This window comes from Heterodontus francisci, chromosome 41 (assembly GCF_036365525.1).
Source record: "Heterodontus francisci isolate sHetFra1 chromosome 41, sHetFra1.hap1, whole genome shotgun sequence".
Classification (NCBI taxonomy): Eukaryota; Metazoa; Chordata; class Chondrichthyes; order Heterodontiformes; family Heterodontidae; genus Heterodontus; species Heterodontus francisci.
Genome location: NC_090411.1, coordinates 27,013,678 through 27,035,095, shown reverse-complemented (window position 1 = coordinate 27,035,095; position 21,418 = coordinate 27,013,678). Strand labels below are relative to the sequence as shown.

The 21,418-nt window shown below is 43.8% G+C and overlaps 1 protein-coding gene across 3 annotated transcripts in view; it reads right to left on the bottom strand.

Annotated features, from left to right (window-relative positions):
• LOC137353386 (serine/threonine-protein phosphatase 6 regulatory subunit 3-like) overlaps positions 1-21,418 on the bottom strand; it is a 99,033-nt gene that overhangs the window by 12,501 nt on the left and 65,114 nt on the right. For 2 of the 3 annotated variants that reach the window (XM_068019603.1, XM_068019604.1), the window contains exons 19-22: positions 20,732-20,897; positions 18,623-18,735; positions 13,814-14,003; positions 11,458-11,580 (exon numbers count right to left, since the gene is read on the bottom strand). In XM_068019603.1, coding sequence (XP_067875704.1) covers positions 11,458-11,580; positions 13,814-14,003; positions 18,623-18,735; positions 20,732-20,897 — 592 coding nt within the window. Of the gene's footprint in view, positions 1-11,457; positions 11,640-13,813; positions 14,004-18,622; positions 18,736-20,731; positions 20,898-21,418 lie in introns of those variants that run through there. The other variant, XM_068019605.1, reaches the window with a different exon arrangement.

The following is a 21,418-nucleotide window of genomic DNA, read 5'->3' as shown; positions in this document are numbered from 1 at the left end:
AAGCATCTTCTCAAGTGCTAGCCAAACCTGAACAATTATGTTGGGTGCATGCGAGATCATGTCTTACCGACAGTACCAATGGAGAACTAATCAACAATTAACAGTGAAACAAATAAAATGGCCCTCAACTATTCCACTGTCTCTCAGGACAGGTCCGCAGTGAATAAATTTTGAATCGTAAACACTGCTTTCAGTGCGGCCACCATGCCTGGTGTACACATAATTTGGGTATATGGGATTACTCCACAAAATGTATTAAAAATGGTGCATTTTAAAATGCATTAACTTGACAATTAACAAAACTTGGAAAATCCAGGTGACATTTGGGTTAATTTAAATTCAGATCAATCTGATTACATCCTTAAAAGTTAACCGAACAGCCAGTCTCCATTTCAGAGGTTTTCTGTGTCTTTAATCTCAGTCCTGACTTAGATGCCCTTCCTCCCACCTCTTTCCCTTAAACTCTTCAGTTTAAGCAGGCATTTATTATCACCCCCAATTGATTTTCTCCCTATTGGGTGCATCTGCCGCTTCTCCCCTGATGACACTGCATCTCTGAGAGAGCAGATTCTGCGCAATGGAAGAGAAATCCTGCCAAGGAGCAATGCCAAGTACAAGTTTCAGTGGGAAGGTTTAGGACTGGGGCGACAGGAATTTTGCAGTCTGATCCCTTGGGGCCTACATGGCATGTATATTCTCCATGGTGACACGCTAGATGTCCACTGACTGCTTTGCTACAAATTGCTTTGTCTTTGAAGTTACCTAAAGCCATTCTGCTGTAGGATATAAACAGTCGTGACTTAGGAGTTTGGGTGAATATAAAAACACAATACATTATGAGCATTTTCAGAATGAAATCAGCGTCCTCCTTAAAGGAATGGGATGTTGGGTAAAATGAGAGCACAGCTTCAACGTCCAAACTAGCCTTGGAGCATCTCGGCGAAAGACTATGATGTAGCTATCCGTTGGTTAGGAAACAGTCTGACTTGTGGAATAAATCACATGTAGACAGATTACTGGCCAGCACAAGTAGTTCCAACAAGGTCCTTGATCTGCTCCTCCCCCATAAAATGGGGGCACCCAAGGCCAACCCCAGAGCATGTGAAGAGTGCAGCACTGGAGAGTTCAGTGAGGAGAACAGATAAGAAATCCACAGAATCTTCCAAAGCGAGCACTTCCAAGGTGAAAGGAGCTGATAGACACTACCTGGACTGACTTGAACAGCCCACAGAATGGAGACTGGGGAGGGAGGGTGGAGAGAGAAAGTCTCCTGATGCAATATGATTTACAGGTTTCTGCCAGCACCTCAGCTTCTCTCTTCAGAGTGGGGGAAAAGGAGGCTAGGAGCACATTAGTCATAAGACCAAGCAATACATGCTTACTGCAGCATGGTATTTAGCAGATGTCGATGCAGATAGGACAATCCGACTTTGGACACAGTTTGTTGCCTGCACTCCTACATCATAGTCACTGATGCACTTCAGGTAGCTCCTGGAAGATATACCCGGGAACAACACTCTCGCTTGGATATTCCCTGCTTGTGATTTCCCATCGCACGGGAGCTCAGATTGGGAATTCGGTGAGGAGGTCCCCACCATTACGCTGTGCCAACATTCCTCCTCAAAAGTATCATCCTACTCTGTTACTTCTCCACACGGCATGGCTGAGACTGGGAACACTATGGAGTATGAGATTGAGCCTGCATGACATTGTTTTCTGGCAATGGATGATCCCTCCATTGAACTGGCAATGCATTTTTCTTTAAAAAGAGAATTTGGTGTTTGACTTTTGTTGTTCTAAAGGTTCCAGGATACCGTATCCTTGAAATTCTTCTACTGGAATTTCAAATTGAAGGCAGTTTTGGTAATGTGCATTTGTGTCCACTGGATTCAGACAAGGTAGAAGGTTCACTCTTGAAGTACATTCATTATTTCGAAACAACCAATACATATTTCAATGATAGAAATCTAGAGCCAGGTTAACAGAAAAGGAAGGTCTTTAATTAAAAATAGCCTCCACTTAGTGGGGGAAAGCATCACTCAGTATAGTAATGGGCCACACACTCCCAGGCTGGGTTTTGGTCCGCACTGAGTTAGTTAACTGGGGAAATGGAGGCAGCAATACAATTGTGCACAATGCTTCTAAGATGCAGGGTGGTGGGGGACAGAGAGGGGAGAAAACTAGTTATAGCTCCTGATCGCTTTAAATGATCCCAATAATGAAATCTGCATGTAATGGCGCCAGCTAAGGGTGAGATCAGGTTTTGCTGTGACATTCTTCACAGTTCAACAGCCATAAGCACTCGAATATGATCACTAAAAGTCATATGGGCAAGTTACCAGGGAGCGGATGGTAACTGTAGATCCTAGTCTCAAAAAGAAGTCAACCCCTTTACGAAGAGGGGGTAAAATTGGAAAAAAAAACCCTGCAATGTAAAACATCTGCGAAAATACAAGCTCTGATAGAGTGAAATGAGATGGGCACTTCAGTGTAGACATTCCAGATGTGGTATACAGGACCTCTACTGTCAAGACAATTGGTCGGTAAAAGAAATTTAAATTATGCTGCTTGGGGACGAGCAACAGTGCAAACTTCTTCGCCCCAAACTCACTTGTTCTCCAGATGGCTCATCCACACCTCCATTTAAAACTCAAGAGAGCATCTTCTGATTCGTTGCCTCGTCATCAGATGCCTTTGATGTGCCAAAACAACAGAAACCAAGTCATTATGTTGTGGGGTTAAAAGAAACTTTCTCCTCTCCTTCCCCATTACTCAGCCCACGTTCGTTGACACGTGCTCATCAAGTAAATAACCGCGTGGAGGGAAGGAGTATGGCAGCATAATAGCCTTCTACTCACTCTACCTTCACCTGAATGGCCTGAAGCTCTGAAAGGCAAGCTATGATACAGGTACTACTATGATACTGCTCTGGCAACATACCACCGTCTCAGAAATTAATCTTAGTAATGAGTGCGAGGCGGTCATCCTGACATTTCAAACTTGAAGGCACTAGTTTCACGAGAAAAAAGCTGTAATCTCAATGTGATTCCCAAGAACACTGCAAAAATCCCATAATCTCAGGATATGAAGGCAGAATGTGACTTATGCAATCGCCCATGAACCAGTGCTCTCATTATCAATAGGTGCAATGCAATCCTCAAAACTCTGGTAAAAAGCCTCAATTCCCATGTAATAAGAAAGGAATTTAACTTATTCAGTCACAGTAAACCAAGAGCTCCACTCGTACTCTCTTGTGCCTCTTGGTGGTGCTCTGAAAGAGATTGATGACCCAGCACCAGTAGAGACTCTACATTCAGATGGCGCAAAATAGCTTGGCTTAGAATACATAACATTTCACAGTGGCGGGATCTTCAGGCCCTCCTCTCGCTGCGCTGAGTTGAATCAAGGTGCCAGAGGTGAAATGACAAAGTTCTAACCTAAATATTTAGCAAAGGGTGAAATAAGACAAAGGTCAGAATATAAAAGGTAAAGATTTATACAAATACTCTGGGAACAGGAAAGGTTACATAGGAAGTAAGAAAATATGTTAAAAATAAAGAAGTGATAAAAATATATTAAATAACTAGGGTAACACTGTACAGAGCAACAAAAGGTCATAAACTATGAGAAATGCATCATCAGTAAAATATATAGGGTGGGGACAGTCACCCAAACAGAATAATTCATGCACACAAAAGCAGGAGCATAAGAAATAATATAAGCAAGTTAGAAGCAGAAATTTAGCTTAAAGGATATGATTTAGTAACCATTATAGAGACCTGGCTACAAGCTGGGTATGATTGGGAGCTAAATATTGCAGGCTACAGGATCTTCAGAAAGGACAGGGAAAATTGGGAAAGCAGGAGGAATAGCAATATTGATATAAGCACAATAACAGCAAAGGGGAGAAAGGACTTCAGTAGGGGTGAACAGGCAGTGGAAAGAGTATGGGCAGAACTAAGGAACAGTAAAGGATGTAAGACTCTGGAGGGAGCTGTATATAGACTCCTGACAATAATGATATCGAGGGAATAGAGAAATTGCAGAGCTGAGGGAAGCATGCAGAAGAGTGGAAGAGCTATAGTGATGGTATGTTGCCTCCCTGGTGCTAGGGTCAAGGATGACACGGAGTGGCTGCAACACATTCTGCAGGAAGGGTGAACAGTCAGACATCGTGGTACACATTGGTACCAAAGACATAGGTAGAAAGCGGGATGAGGTCCTGCATCAAGAATTTAGGGAGCTAGGTAGCAGATTAAAAAGCAGGACCTCAAAGGTTGTAATCTCGGGATTACTCCCGGTGCCACGTGCTAGCGAGTATAGGAATAGGAGGATAGAGCAGATGAATATGGGGCTGAGGAGATGGTGCAGGAGGGAGGGCTTTAGTTTCCTGGATCACTGGGTCTGTTTCTGGCAAAGGTGGGACCTGTACAAGTTGGACGGGTTGCACCTGAACCGGACCAACAGCCTTGCTAGAAGGTTTGCCAGTGCTGTTGGGGGGGGGGGGGGGTTTAAACTAATTTGGCAGGGGGGTGGGATACAGAATGGAGGTACAGTAGGGGGTGATGCTCAGTCAGACATAAAAGAGAAACTGAGTCAGTCTGGAAGGCAGAGCAAATATAAACCTGTTAAGGCACAAGTGAAAAATGCAAGGCTGGAGAGCATCTATTTTAATGCAAGGAGTCTTACTCATAAGGCAAATGAATCGAGGGCAATGATTAGCACATGGGATTATGATATTATTGCTATCACTGAGATATGGTTGAGGGAGGGGCAGGACTGGCAGCTCAATATTCCAGGGTATAGAATCAACGGTGGGAACAGGGGAGGGAGTAAAAGAGGAGGTGGCATTGCACTGTTGATCAAGGAGTCAATTACTGCAGTAAGGAGGGATGATATCTTACAAGGTTCCTCAAATGAGGCCATATGGGTAGAACTCAAAAACTGGGAATGTACTACAGGCCTCCAAACAGTCAGGGAGAGATATAGGAGCAGATATGTAGGCAAATCTCAGAGAGGTGTAAAAATAATAGGGTAATAATAGTAGGGGATTTCAACTTCCCCAATATTAACTGGGATAGTCTTAGTGCAAAACACTTGAAGGGGCGGAATTCTTAAAATGCATACAGGAAAGCTTTTTGAGCCAGTATGTAGAAAGTCCTAAAAGAGAAGGGGCAATACTGGACCTAACCCTAGGGATTGAAGCTGGACAAGTGGTAGAAGTGTCAGTTGGGGGGCATTTCGGGGATACTGACCATAGACCTAGAGTCCATTATCAAAGATTTTATAGCAGAGCGTTTGGAGAACAGTGGTAGAATCAGGCAGAGTCAGCATGGATTTACGAAAGGGAAATCATGCTGGACAAATCTACTAGAATTCTTCGAGGATGTAACTAGTAGAGTTGATGAGGGGGAGCCAGTGGATGTGGTTTATTTGGACTTCCAGAAAGCTTTTGACAAAGTCCCACATAAGAGATTAGCATGTAAATTTAAAGCGCATGGGATTGGGGGTAGTGTATTGCGATGGATAGAAAATTGGTTGGCAGACAGGAAACAAAGAGTAGGGATAAATGCGTCTTTTTCCGAATGGCAGGCAGTGACTAGTGGGGTATCGCAGGGATTGGTGCTAGGACTCCAGCTATTCACAATATATGTTAATGATTTAAATGAGGGAACTAAATGTAATATCTCCAAATTTGCAGATGACACAAAACTGGGTGGGAGGGTGAGTTGTGAGCAGGATGCAGAGAGGCTTCAGGGTGATTTGGACAAGTTGAGTGAGTGGGCAAATGCATGGCAGATGCAGTATAATGTGGATAATTGTGAGGTTATCCACTTTGGTAACAAAAACAGGAAGGCAGATTATCTGAACGGCTATAAACTAAGAGGGGAATATGCAGCAAGACCTGGGTGTTCTCGTTCACCAGTCGCTGAAGGTAAGCACGCAGGTGCAACAGGCAGTAAAAAAGGCAAATGGTATGTTGGCCTTCATAGCGAGAGGATTCCAGTACAGGAGCAGGGATGGCTTGCTGCAATTATACAGGGCCTTGGTGAGGCCACACCTGGAATATTGTGTGCAGTTTTGGTCTCCTTATCTGAGGAAGGATGTTCTTGCTATAGAGGGAGTGCAGCGAAGGTTTACCAGACTGATTCCTGGGATGGCGGGACTGACGTATGAGGAGAGACTGAGTCGGTTAGGATTATATTGGCTGGAGTTCGGAAGAGTGACAGGGGATCTCATAGAAACCTAGAAAATTCTAACAGGACTTGACAGGGTAGATGCAGGAAGGATGTTCCCGATGGTGGGGGAGTCCAGAACCAGGGGTCATAGTCTGATATGGGGCAAATCTTTCAGGACTGAGACGAGGAGAAATGTCTTCACCCCGAGAGCAGTGAGCCTGTGGAATTCGCTACCACAGAAAGCAGTTGAGGCCAAAACATTTTATATTTTCAAGAAGGAGTTAGATATAGCTCTTGGGTCTAAAAGGATCAAAGGGTATGGGGCGAAAGCAGGAACAGGTTACTGAGCTGGATGATCAGCCATGAGCATAATGAATGGCGGAGCAGGCCCGAAGGGCTAAAAGGCCTACTCCTGCCCTTATTTTCTATGCTTCTACGCTAAGATTTAAAGTAGTTATGGAAAAGGACAAAGATGGACCGGAAAACTCCACCAACACAAAGGTTGGCGGAGTTGCGGATAGTGATGAGGATTGTCAGAGGATACAGCAGGATATAGATCGGTTGGAGACTTCAGTGGAGAAATGGCAGATGGAGTTTAATCCGGACAAATGTGAGGTAATGCATTTTGGAAGGTCTAATGCAGGTGGGAAGTATACAGTAAATGGCAGAACCCTTAGGAGCATTGACAGGCAGAGAGATCTGGTCGTACAGGTCCACAGGTCACTGAAAGTGACAACGCAGGTGGATAAGGTAGTCAAGAAGGCATACGGCATGCTTGTCTTCATCGGTCGGGGCATAGAGTATAAAAATTGGCAAGTCATGCTGCAGCTGTACAGAACTTTAGTTAGGCCACACTTAGAATATTGCATGCAATTCTGGTTGCCACACTACCAGAAGGACGTGGAGGCTTTGGAGAGGGTACAGAAGAGGTTTACCAGGATGTTGCCTGGTCTGGAGGGCATTAGCTATGAGGAGAGGTTGGATAAACTCGGATTGTTTTCACCGGAACGACGGAGGTGGAGGGGCGACATGACAGAGGTTTACAAAGTTATGAGCGGCATGGACAGAGTGAATAGTTAGAAGCTTTTTCCCAGGGTGGAAGAGTCAGTTACTAGGGGACATAGGTTTAAGGTGAGAGGGGCAAAGTTTAGAGGGGATGTGCGAGGCAAGTTCTTTACACAGAGGGTGGTGAGTGCCTGGAACTTGCTGCCGGGGGAGGTGGTGGAAGCAGGTACGATAACGACGTTTAAGAGGCATCTTGACAAATACATGAATAGGATGGGAATAGAGGGATACAGTCCCCGAAAGTGCAGAAGGTTTTAGTTTAGGCAGGCATCAAGATCGGTGCAGGCTTGGAGGGCCGAATGGCCTGTTCATGTGCTGTACTGTTCTTTGTTCTTTGGAAATAAAGATACTGAATTGGGGGAAGGCCGATTTCAATATGATAAAGCAGGATCTGGCCAAAGTGGACTGGGAACAGCTACTTGTAGGAAAGTCTACATCAGACCAGTGGGAATTATTCAAAGAGGAAACAGTGAGAGTTCGGAGCCAACATATACCCGTTAAGGTGAAGGGTAGGACCAACAAGTCCAGGGAACCCTGGATGTCAAGGGATATAGAGGATTGGATCAGGGGAAAAAAAAGGCTAATGGCAAATTCAGTGTGCTGAAAACAACAGAGGCACTAGAGGAGTATAGAAAGTGTAGGGGGATACTTAAAAAAGTAATTAGGAGAGCGAAGAGCGGACATGAAAAAACACTGGCGAGCAAGATAAAGCAAAATCCTAAGGTGTTTTCTAAGTGTATATATATATATTATCCATAGATCACTGAAGGAAGCAGCACAGGTAGATAAGGTGGTTAGGAAGGCATATGGGATGCTTGCCTTTATTAGCCGAGGCACAGAATATAAGAGCAGGTAGGTTATGATGGAGCTGTATAAAACGCTAGTTAGGCCACAGCCGGAGTACTGTGTACAGTTCTGGGCACCACACTATAGGAAGGATGTGATTGCACAGGAGAGGGTGCTGAGGAGATTCACCAGGATGTTGCCTGGGCTGGAGCATTTCAGCTATGAAGAGAGACTGAACAGGCTAGGGCTGTTTTCCTTAGAGCAGAGAAGGCTGAGGGAGACATGATTGAGGTGTACAAAATTATGAGGGGGCATTGATAGGATAGATAGGAAGAAACTTTTTCCCTTAGCGGAGGGGTCAATAACTAGGGGGCATAGATTTAAGAGAAGGGGCAGGAGGTTTAGAGAGGATTTGAGGAAAATTTTTTTCAGAGGGTGGTTGGAATCTGGAACGCACTGCCTGAAGAGTTGGTAGAGGCAGGAGCCCTCAACATTTAAGAAGTATTTAAGATGAGCACTTGAAACGTCATGGCAAACAAGGCTACGGGCCAAGTGCTGGAAAATGGGATTAGAATAGTTAGGTGCTTGATGGCCGGCACAGACACGATGGGCCAAAGGGCCTGTTTCTGTGCTGTATAACTCTATGACTCGAAACAATATGGTTAACATTGATGATTTGAATTTTCAGACAGAGAGAAGCAGAATAGCTCAAAAGCAATGAAGCTTTGGAAATTATTGGGCACGGTTTCCGGGAGCAATATGTTTTAGACCCGACAAGGGATAAAGTTTGTATTAGATTTGGTGATGAGTAATAAATCAGTCTTAATTAACAACTTAACTGCGAGGGACTATTCTTGCAAATAGAGACCACAATATGAATGAATTTGGTAGTCCGTTTGAGAGGGATAAAGAATAATCAAAAAACAGATTTTTGTTAAGCAAGGGTATCTGGGGATATAGATCAAAGGCAAGAAGGTGGATTTGAGACATTGATCAGCCATTATCTAATTGAATGGCAGTCCAGGCTCAAGGGGCTGAATGGTCTATTCCTGTTCCCATTTTTACAAAAAACTGTTGGACAATAAATTATCTTCACTTTCTACACAGGCTACAGGTCCATAAGGTATTCGGAGTGTTTAATCTTGGGACCGGCAAGTAGAACCTTACAGCACAAAAGTGTAGATTCACCTCAATTTCTATAGTCAAGGTTGAGAGCGAGTACAACAAAGTGTTTAAAATGCTGTAAAACGTCCACTCAGTCCTTCCAATTCAGGTGAGTAATTTATTTTTCCTCCCTCCTCAGTGTTGACACTTGCTGGGCAGCAAAGGTGATACGAGATTCTCAAGTATTTCAGACAATGGTTATTTATAAGAACATAAGAAACAGAAGGAGGAGCAGGCTATACGGCCCCTTGAGCCTGCTCCGCCAATCCATAAGATCATGGCTGATCATCTGCCTCAAGTCCACTTTCCCACCCTATCCCTCCATTCCCATTATTTCAGCCCAGTTATAAATCCACAGGCTATTTGGCTGTGGAGGAAAGCATAGCTTAGCTCACCCTAACGTTTGACATTCAATGCTGGTACCAAAACCACCTGCCATTGAGCCACTTGACTGAACTGCTGCCCTGATGGAGATCCTCCACCACAAACACAATCCTCAATGCATCTCTTCTTGGCACAGCGATACTCTCTGGTATGCCTTCACTTAATGTTTAAACACATTCAAATATGATCCTTTCCATCTCAACACACACCAAAATTAGCTCTGAACTCTCAAATAGAAAGATGCCCGATTCCCAATCTCAGCTGACATACTTTGGGGTCAGGGAGATTGAGCACTTCATATTCAATGAAGCACTTTTGAAGCGTAGCCGCTGTTATAAGATACACAAATTCAGCAGCCAATTACCGTACAACAAAGCCCCACAAACAGCAATGAGATAAATGATCATTTTTTAAAATCTGAAAATGATAGGTAAAAATGTTGGATGGGACACTGGGAGAATTCCTCTGCTGCTATTCAATTAGTGCAATGGGATCTTTATGTCTATATGAGGGGATAGGTGAGACCCTCAGTGCTACCTCAGTACAGTACCAATGGGTCAGCCTAGATTATGTGCTCAAGTCTCTGGTCTGGGGCTTGAACACATTTATCCAATTTTCTTTTAAAAGATATGATAGTTGCCTCAGCCACTTCCTCTGATAAAACATTCCATGCTCCAACATTCCCCTGTGGAAAGAAATTTATTGTAATCCTGCTTCTCACTCAGAGCTGATTTTACTTTGAAGATCCTTTGCCACTGACATTCCAACCTGAGGAAATACACATCGACTTATTCACTGCATTAAAACGCTGCACAATTTTAAAAATAGCTACTGAATCTCCTCTTAGCCTTCTATGCTCCAGCAAAAATAGTCACAGCATTGAGTGTCTCAACTATATTTTCACATTCATGGCATTATTCCAATGAATATATGCTGCATGGCTTCTGTTCAAATTTCAAGATTGTGCTCCTTGTGCCCAATTCTAAATCATGCACAAGGGGTTTATTAAGTTCTCGTGCAACTTTAAAAATTTTGGATGGATAGAAGCAAACTATAAGCGGCATTTGAAAACATAATCCATAAAGTTTTTTCAAATGTTAATGCCGTGTTAATAATGATTGCTCTGAAGTCTCTGTTCAAGTCCAGCAGCAACCAGGGAATGTTTTCAATGGGTTGGAAAATGGGATTGAGCGATAGATCACAAAGATAATGGTTATGTTGAAGCCTAGAAAATATGAATTGTATTGTCTTAAAACTTTATGAATTATGCTTTGATGTGCCATTTAGAGCTTGCTTCTCTCATGTGGAAGTTATTAAAATTCAAAGTTGCACAAAAAGCACAAACACCTGGCATATAGTATATGCAATACTAATACCCTCATTCTTCGAGTCCTGCCCAATCAATGTTCCATTTGTACTGATAAATTTCCTCTTTAACAAAATGCCTGAATTTTTCCAGTAAGCCTCGTGAGAAATCTTATCAAACGCCATCTGAAAATCTGTAAGTATACATCTACTGCAACGTCCTAATCTAGAAAATCAGTCACTTCTTTAAAAAAAAAATCTATTAAATTAGTTTAACATGGGTTGCCTTTAATGCACCTGTGTTAGCTGCATTTGATTAACCCATGCATTTCTAAATACTCACTGTGTCTGGAATTAGGGAATCAAAGAGCTTGCCCACAACTGACAGACTGACTAGTTTATAATCCTTTAAGCCTTTCTTGACCAACAGTGTTACATTGGTATCTCGCCAGTCCCATGGCAGAATTTGCATATTTAAGGAAGATTGAAAGATTGTAGCTTGAGCCTTTGCAATCTCTTCCGATTTCTTTCAGCAGCCTACAGTGCATGCCATGATCTTTTCCCTTACTCATACCTCTGTTCTTGCCGTGCAGGTTCTGAAGTTTGGGGAACTGGACTGGCTTTTGGGGCCTCAGAGACTTCCTGTACATTTCCTGTAGTAGGTCCAACTTCGGAGGTAGTTAAGGGTTCTTCCTCGCTGCACCAGAGATTTAGACAATGGAGCTTCATTAGTGAGGAAATGTCACCTCCCCAATCCTTTTTAGAAACCAGTTAAAACATTTATCAAATGCTAATGATCCACACAACATTTGTAGTCAAATTAGTCTTTATTGCAACAGTACATTTTAAAATCCCCATCCCGTGCCATAACTATCCCATTCTGCCCATCCCTCTCATCATCCCAACCCGACCTCCATTCCATAATTCCCATGCAAACCCCCATGCCACCACCTACCCCACCTCCCCCCCATGCAGTTTCTCCCCTCGCTCCTGCATTATTACAGATTAGGGGTGCATAGCAGGGTCTTCAGCACTTGAAAGAAAAAAAAGTTGAAGTTTCAGGTGGAGACACTGGTTTAGGAATGGTCTTCAAACTGGAGTGTTTCCCTATCAAATGCTGTCAGATCTGCTGCTCCTTTCCTGCAATGCTTTTTAAAAAATCTAAGCCAGATTAACAGCATTTGCTTATCTTTTTATATTAGTTGAATGAATCCTGATTTTGAGATCAGGGACACTAATTTGGAGTTGTTTTTTGGCGAGGGTGAGAATTCCCTGATATTTTTTCTGGCTTAATTTTTTTTTGTTGAGTTGGGTCTCTGCACCAGGAACCACTGCCAGCTAGGGGGCGGAGGCTGCTGTACCAGTGGGTTGTGAATCTTTATCCCACCACTCTAGTGAAGCTCATGGATCACATGGTCACTGGGTCAACCTCCAACAGTGTGACCACAGACACAAACGGCTAATTCACTACTCTGCATCAGCCACGCGAGGACAAAAATTCAGAACATTCCGACTGAAAGTCTCTTAACCATACCATCAATATACAAGGTGTAAATCTGTCTCAGATGTGAAAAAAATTAAGCGCATTCCAAATTTTATGAAGAGACTCCCTTTTACTTGTCATTTTCTTAGTTTCACGCAGGTTTGCATTAAAAGGAACGAACTCGACATTGATTAACAAGCAGGATGTCCTGTTCTCAAGCTTCCAGCTATTATAGCTACCAGGTGAAGCATAGGAATGACTAGGGTGGCTCTCCGAATTTCCTTCCCTTCTATAGATATCTTCCCACAGTGATACTGCAACTTTGGAAAGCTGAGCTTGCACTCCATCATTCTGTAATTCAACACATTGCACTGCCAAATGCTTCACCATACATACTGCCTCCCCAAAAATATGGCTTCCATTTATAACTCCACTCATCGCCCACATCCCAAAGAGTTCAACTAGCTTCTGCAACTAAAAGCATGAATGACCTCCGGCTCTAAATGCATCTACAAGCACTTGAGATGGTGCCATAGTCAACTCTGTTGACCAGTTAACAGCTCAGGGACCCAAATCCATCATGTCTCCGATGGGCTCCAAGTAACTGCTCTACCTTCCAGCCTTGCTAAACATGAACAAAGGCCATCTCGTGACCTGTGGATTCCAGTCAAGTCGAACCCTGGGCTGCATTTTAAAAGCCCGACACCTATTTTGGCGTGGAGGGGGCAGGCGAGCTGTCGCCTGCAATGGCATCCGGCGCCCAGGCGCCATTTTTAAAGGGCTTAGAGAGCCCTGAGTATTTAAATTCGAAAGGGGCAGTGACATTAAAGATTATAAAAATGAATGATATAACCTTTCCATGCATTCTCCCAATGGCATTACACTTCGTTCCTGCCCTTTTCCCCCCTCTGGAATACCTACCGTGAAAATTTGACCTTTCCCCCCACAAAGTTCGGAACCTTTGTCCTTCATCCCTTCCCATCATCCCCCCAACCAATCCGAAGCTTTATAACCCCACTCCACCACCCCCCACACCCCTCCCCGCACAGAGAAAACCCCCTCCTCCCCCCTCCCCACAGGTGTCATGCCACGTTTCCCCAAACGGGGATTCGAAGGCATGGCATTGCTGCCCGCCAGAATGAAGATACCACATGCTGGCAGAATCTTTGCGGCCTGCATGATAAGTAGCCATTAACATGTTTGAATGCGGGTCCCGTTGCCGAGCGGTGGGGCGGCTGCCACGAGGCCTCGCTGCCGAGATCAGTGCAGGGCCTCCCAGCATCGGGGTCAGTGACAGACTTCCTCCTTTCCTATCTTGATTGCTCCCCCACCACCACCCCCCCCCCACACCCTCACCACCATCCCAGCATCGGAGGGGCTTTAAAATCCAGCCCCCAATGTCTGACTTCTTCCGACACGGCTCTCCAAACACAACTTTAATAAATACCTTGTGCGTGTTTTAGTTTCTGGGCTTTTCACCTCGCAGGGACAGACAGCTTCTGGCACGGAGCCATTGAGAACCGTCATGCTTTCCACCGCATCTACGTTTTCTGTGCCCACGTGCGGTGTGGTACCCGTCTTTGAGTTGGCATCCAGAACCTTTTCGTTCTCTTCACTGCTCGGTGTGATGGAAGCCTCTGCACAGCCATTGAAGAAATGGAGTTTTAATAATGCTGGACATATTCTATGCACTCACCTTTCCCCTTCCCTCCAATTTTCTCTTTGCCACCTTGTAAGTAATGACATGCTGGGCTCAGGTCCTAAAAGCAGTGGCTGCTCCCCAGCATCATTCTCATTCAGCCAACTTCATCTGAGAGTTCAAACAGCACATAGAGACAGTGCTATTTGATCATGGAGTGCATTACAGCTGAACACGATCCCATCCTCACAGACAGACGTGCACATTCCAGCGGGGAGTTAGTGGATACGGATCAAGAGCAGAGACCCTGATTGGTTTATCACCCTCCTGGCCCAGGAAGTCTAGGTTAATCTTTAAAACCTCTACTATCGCTCTAACTGAGGTCATTTAATTGAGCAGCTACTGGGCTGTGTGGCCAAGTAACTGCTTCTAACAACTGAGCCAAGAATGGAGATCTTTTAAATTAGTCAGACTGGTAAGTCCTGCTAGATTTTAAAGGCAAATTATCCTTCCTTTGTATTTATTCTCATGCCTCAGGGAACAATTCTTCTAATTAATATATATTACATCCATAGTTGTAAAGGTGTTCCTCCACTTTTCCTCCCGCACCCAATAATCAACCCCCAGAACGCTCCACAATCCCAAATAGTGACAGGTGGATCTCAGGTCAGTGCATTTGTATTTGCAGAATTGTACCTGGGCTGTGAAAGAGACAAGACTTAAAACTAAATCATCACTGACCCCAGTAGCAGTCGTTCAGTCAAGCATTTTTTAAAAATTGAGAAACCTACGTTCAACGCCAAGGGCCAGAATATCAAAGATTAGAAGAGACTGAGGTAAAGCAAGGTGGGACACCAAGCTTGGGTTGAATAGTGTGGGAAAGAAGAGTGGAGTTCAGGCAAGATAAAACCCACTTAGAGCAAACAGCAACAACTGACATAGAGGGAGGGTTTTGTACTTGGTTTGAACCAGACCCCAGAGGTCAAAGGATGCAAATGATCCCATTTTTCAGAAATTCATTTCCTTTTAATTCCAAAAGCAGTGAAAGAAAACGGTTTACAAAAATTATCTCAAGAGCTGAAAGCTTACAAAGAATCCCCTGCTTTGGTCTGCTTCTCCCACAGGTGCAGCTCTTCTCAACTGAAATAGCAGTAGAGGCGGACTTGGCTGTGTGTTTGTGGGGCGCTAACAGTGCTGTGAGTCACAAGGCGAATCAACTCAGTGTTTTGATTTGATTGCCACAGCGGTCTAATTAAACTGCTGTGGAAGAAGCTGTGTGTGAGATTGGAGCCCAAAACTCAATTGTCTTATTACTTTTAATTGTATTCATTTTACCACCTCAAAGCAAAAGACAGAAAATTGCACCACTATTCATTGTCTTGAAATAAGATATTGCTGCAAATAAGTGTATAGCTTCTGCTCAAATATCACTCCAGGTTTGAGTGGAGCTTTGCACACATCCAGTTTGTGTCTTAGTAGCCCGAGCCTTTCTATTTTGAAAAATATAAAGACATATCTCCATGTGCTGTATGCAAGATTAGAATACGTATTCAAGGAGACTTCTCAAACTCTCAGATAGGAAGCATGAGAAAAAGCTTATCCGATGTGAGAGTCTTCCTCACTCTCTAAAGAACACGATCCGCTTCAACCTTTGACCTCTGGGGTCTGATTCAAACAGAGTACAAATGCCTCCCTCCAAGCAAGTTGTTGCTGTTTGCCCTAAGTGGATTTTATCTTGCCTGAACTCCACTCTTCTTTCGCAGAGTCTTCAGGTTTTTAAAACCCAAGCTTGGTGTCACCACCTTGCTTTACCTCAGTCTCTTATAATCATTGATATTATGAACCTTAACATTTCACATAGGTTTCTCAATCCTCCAATCTCACTCTGAAATCTCTATGGCCTTACTCTGTTTTCAGAGTGAACAAGCATCACTTTGAAATGAGAGTTTCTATAATACTGTAGGACCACCAGTAATTGAGGGCTGGGTCTGGAAAGCTCATTGCTTGCAGAAAGGATGGAAATACTGGAATTGAATTGTTGTGAGGTGCTGGGAAAGAACAAGTTACTATAGGGAATGTTGCAATGAGTGTTGTCGCCAACACAGGGAACGGAAAGAGGATAAGTAGTATGGACGACAGCACAGCTACAGCCTACAACAGTGACTGCACTTCAGAAGTACCTCATTGGCTATAATGCGCTTTGGGATCTCCTGAGATTGTGAAAGGTGCGATATAAATGTAAGTCCTTCTTTCTAGGTTAGAGAATAAAGTTGGAGGAGTACTGACTAACAGTATTGATAGAGAAAAAAAACCAAAAAGCAGGTTAAAAAGAAAATGAGATTGTGGTGGAGTGAGGCTGGAGTGAATTATGTCAGGGTAAGCCTTCTTTATAGGTCCTATTTGGGAGCACGAGAGGGATGCTAGAAGAGTCTCCTTGGCTAAGGGAGCAGTATTCAAATCTTGTACGTGTACCCAAGTGCTCCTTTTTTTTTTACATAAAGGTTAATAGACTAAGGATAATATGGCACAAACTAGATGCAAAGCTCCACCCAAACCTGAAGTGTTATTTACATATTTGGGCACAAGCAGTTTAACTATTTGCAGCGGTATCTTATTCAAAACAATTAAAGGCACATTTTTCTAGCTTTTACCTTAAGGCAGCAAAATTAAGACAATTAAAGTAAAAACAAAGCATTGCAGTTTTCGTCATATTTACACTCTCGGCAATTTAAAAGTGCTCAGTGCAGCCATCAAATAATAATGCTTCTGATTTGTGGTGCAGAAGTACCCAGAGACGTGCAGCAAAGGACAATTAATGGTTCAGTCAGAAGAATGAATGTTTGGCAACAGACTGGGTAACACAAACATGTTTACAAAACAAAGCAGAATAAAACTGTACAACTGGGCTAAAAGGGTTAAATTAGCAGGACAGGTTGCATAGCTTTTATTCCCTCGAGTGTAGAAAATGTTGAGCTAATTGAGGTCTATAAGACGATTCAAGGAGTTGACGGGGTAGATGGAAGGATACTATTTCTTTTGGTAGGAGAGTCCAGAACAAGAGCTTAAACTGAGAGCTAAACTGTTCAGGGATGATGTCAAGAAGCACTGATTCACACAAAGGGCAGTGGAAATCTGGAACTCTCCCCCCCACCACCCCCTCCCCACTGGCGAAGCTGAGGGTCAATTGAAATTTTCAAAAATGAGATTGCTAGATTCTTCCGTTTTTTTTTCATGTTTGCACTTGCTGCTGTTCAATATTCAGTCCGTTAACACCTTTTCTGTATTAATGCTTTGTCTTTCAACACACCATTAACATATTGTTTGCCTTTGTTCCATGACCTTTTGGTCAGCTATGTGGCCTTGTCCAATGTTATCTCTTGCCCCACCCCCACCTCACTTGCTTATAACCTGTGACATTTTTAATATTTGTCAGTTCCGAAGAAGGGTCACTGACCCGAAACGTTAACTCTGCTTCTCTTTCCACAGATGCTGCCAGACCTGCTGAGTGGTTCCAGCATTTCTTGTTTTTATTGCTAGATTTTTGTTAGGCAAGAGTATTAAGGACATGCACCTAAAGTGCTGCAAGCTGGAAGGCTATGGACCAGGTGCTGGAAGATGGGATTAAATTGGGTGGCTAGTTTCTATTTTTTTTTTCTTCTCGGCCGGCATGGACACGACAGGCTAAATGGCCTCCTTCTGTGCCGTTATTTTTCTATGGTTCTACTACTGAACCAAGGCGGGTAAATGGAGTTTAGTTTAGTTTAGAGATACAGCACTGAAACAGGCCCTTCGGCCCACCGAGTCTGTGCCGACCATCAACCACCCATTTATACTAATGCTACACTAATCCCATATTCCTACCACATCCCCACCTGTCCCTATATTTCCCTACCACCTACCTACACTTAGTAGTTGGCAGGAAAAAAGACAGAGGCGCAAAGGGAGAGCCAACTGTGCAACAGCCCCGACAAACAAATTTCTCTGCAGCACCTGTGGAAGAGCCTGTCACTCTGGAATTGGCCTTTATAGCCACTCCAGGCGCTGCTTCACAAACCACTGACCACCTCCAGGCGCGTATCCATTGTCTCTCGAGATAAGGAGGCCCAAAAGAAACCTACACTAGGGGCAATTGCTACTGGCCAATTTACATATCAACCTGCAAGTCTTTGGCATGTGGGAGGAAACCTGAGCACCCGGAGGAAACCCACGCAAACACAGAGAGAACTTGCAAACTCCACACAGGCAGTACCCAGAATTGAACCCGGGTTAAGAGTTAAGATACAGATCAGCCATGATATAAATGAATGGCAGAACAGGCTCGTGGGGCTGAATGGCCTCCTCCTGTTCCTATTCCTATCCAACTGCCCTAATGTTCCAACAACAGGCCCTACAGTTTGTTGCTGACTGTTTCTGTTATCCTGTATGGAAGATGACAGAATGGGAATGTGTATGCTCCACTGGAACCCTACACATTGGAAACTAATGGGAAGAGGAGCTTGCTTGACTGCAATTCTATATATAATGATTAGGAAAAGGATCCAATTTGGTTGATGGAAATTCTAAGTTGTTTGCAAATCTTGAACCATGCAGTATTGAATATCTCTGCACAACACTCACTTGTTTCTACTGTTGTTTTGCTGTGTCCGTCACCACTACTCTGGAGCTCATCCACAGGAGCAGAATTGGTTTCCATAGATACGGGAGAGTTCGTTCGCAAGCGTCCAGAGGGGCTGAAAGAAATTACATTCCAATTAACTGAAGCTCGGGTAAGCACTACTGTTGCTACTTCTCCTGAAAATTCCTTTCAGGGCTCCCATTTTATTCGGCTGCTCTTCTGCTTCAGACGTAGGGATGTACAGACATTCTGGTTGATCCTAGACTATTGAGGTAATGCCACAAAGCTTAAAATTGGCACGGTCTCATGCCCTGAGTAGGTGCTCACACAGACCCACTTAGTTAGTTTTCTAGTCTTATCTTGCAAAAGTTTTAAACATTTCTTTTTCTCCCTTACACCACCACTCCCCAACACCACTTTTTCTTCCCTCCTCACCCAAAGACAGACTCATGCTGGACATCAGGTCCATAGCCAGAGAAAAACCCTTCAGTAACTTCACTCGAATGGGCCATTCCATTATGTGCAAATCCAGACAGTGACTGTAGGGAAGCTATTTTACCATGCAGAGCTTTGTTGCTAACCCAATCCCATTCTCAACTATCAGCCATAGAAGCAGACTTTCTAGGAGAGTTTAGTGAATAGTGATCAGGATTGAGCACCCTGATTGACTATTCCCCTTCTACTCTGCAGCACAGAAGCCTGTTGCCATTCTACAACTGATCTTCTCTGGCCCATTCTGTAGATTTCTATTAAATATAAAATTCCATGAGTTATTTATCGCTAATGCATTTTCAAACTCACCTTCCCTAATTAGTCATAACATCTGCTAATTAAACATGGTCTTTGAGTCTACACAGTGCTTCAACAACTCTAACAGCGCATATTGTAATCAGCATCCTGCTTTTAAGTTGTGCTGTTTTGCCAATGACACTGGTGCTGGTTGCAGGGTGTACATAAGTGTGCCTGGATCTCCTCCCTCCCCACAGCAGCCTGTCTGAAATGGAATAAATGTCTCATTCACAACTTGAATTTATGTTGTAAAATGTCCCAAGGCACTTCACAGGAGCATAAATCAGACAAAAACTGACTGAATCCAAGGAGACATCAGGATAGGTGACCAAACATTTGTCAAACAGGGAGGTTTTAATCAATCTTAAAAGTGGAGAGAAAGGTTTAGGGACTCAATCCAGCACTTAGCATCTCGACAGACCCTGAGACACAGCCGCCAATGGTGGAACATAGGGAGCAGGAGTGCACAAGAGGCCAGAATTGGAGGAACGTTGAGCTCTCAGTGAGTTGTATGGCTGGCAAAGTTTCCAGAGATTGAATGAGGCAAGGCCATGGAGGGATTTGAATATGAGGAGGAGAATCTTTAAAATCAAAACATTGGTGGACCAGAAGCCAACGTAGGTCAGCGAGCATAGGGGTGATGGGCGAAAGGGACGGTGCGAGTTTGGACATGGGAAACAGAGTTTTGGATGAGCTCAAGTTTATGGAGGGTGGAAGATGGGGGGTCAGCTAGGAAAGCATGGGAAGATTTGAGCCTGGAGACAACAAAAGCATGAATGAGGAAATTAGCAGGGATGGAGGTGGGTGACATTACAGGAGATGGAAGTAGGTAGTCTTGGGGATGGAGAAGTTGTGGGGTTGGAAACTTGGCTCAGTTACTCTGCATTGTGGAATGCACTGTACCACCTCACTATTCATCAAGAAAATGTTCTTTTCCAGGAGTTCAACCAAAGGCATAAAGACAATGACTGGCTACAGCATCGAGACTTACAAGACTAGGTTAGATCTCCAGTCTTAGCAGTTGATGAGATGAAAGAGAAAGGGAACTGATGCGCTCAGAATTTACCCATTTGGAAAGTGCATGTGTAGACATTGGGGGAGGGAAGACTCTGGCTTTGCTGTGATGCACTCCACAGTCAATCAGCCAATGATACGAACTAGGTTCACATATAAAGAACTACTACTTGGAGGTGGCGACATTGATCATCAGTACCAGGGTCACTGTGCCTCAGCATGTACCAGTCCCTTCATGAAGGAAGAGAATGGAGAAAAGGGGAAACAAGGAAACAACTGAAAGAATATTTCCTTCTTGTGTAACTTACCCTGCCTGGGAGGCAAAGCTGGCAAATACTGCCCATCCTTCTATCGGAGGTGGCGATGCTGCTGGCTCTGTGTTGTCCCATGCGCTAAATCCAGCATCTGCCACACTCTGGCTGGCACTCGTATTTGTCATAGGCACAGCATCGAAGTTCGCCGTCCAACCGGCTTCTGAAAACCAAATTAACACTTCAATAGTAACAGATCTACGTTAGACATAGTCCCCCTACTTAAAAAGCAGTGGCTAACTTAATCAGAATTTTCCATGCTCAATTCCTCATCTCTGCTGAGTTAACTGCGGCAGTGAGAAGGGTAGGATAACCGTCTCAAGCTCGCCCTATGTGTGCCCATAATATATGAATGTGCACGTAATAATTTATGAAATAAATATATGAACATACACCTGTATTTATAATAGCTTCATGAAATACATGCATGACTGCATATGTAGCTTGTACCTTCCCGAGAACCCTAATTTGTCTGCATGTATGTGTGCGCATATCAGTTGAGGTCTCTACTGAGCTTAGATGTGGCCTAAGTAAAAGATCTCTTTTGACAATGCAGAGCTCCCTCCAAACTGCACTGAAGCATCAGCTTCGATGATCTTGAAATTAGCCTTCTGACCTCAGACTTCATTCTGCATCCTGATATTCTCTACCTAACCTGGGAGCTTTTGAAGCAGATACCAGGCC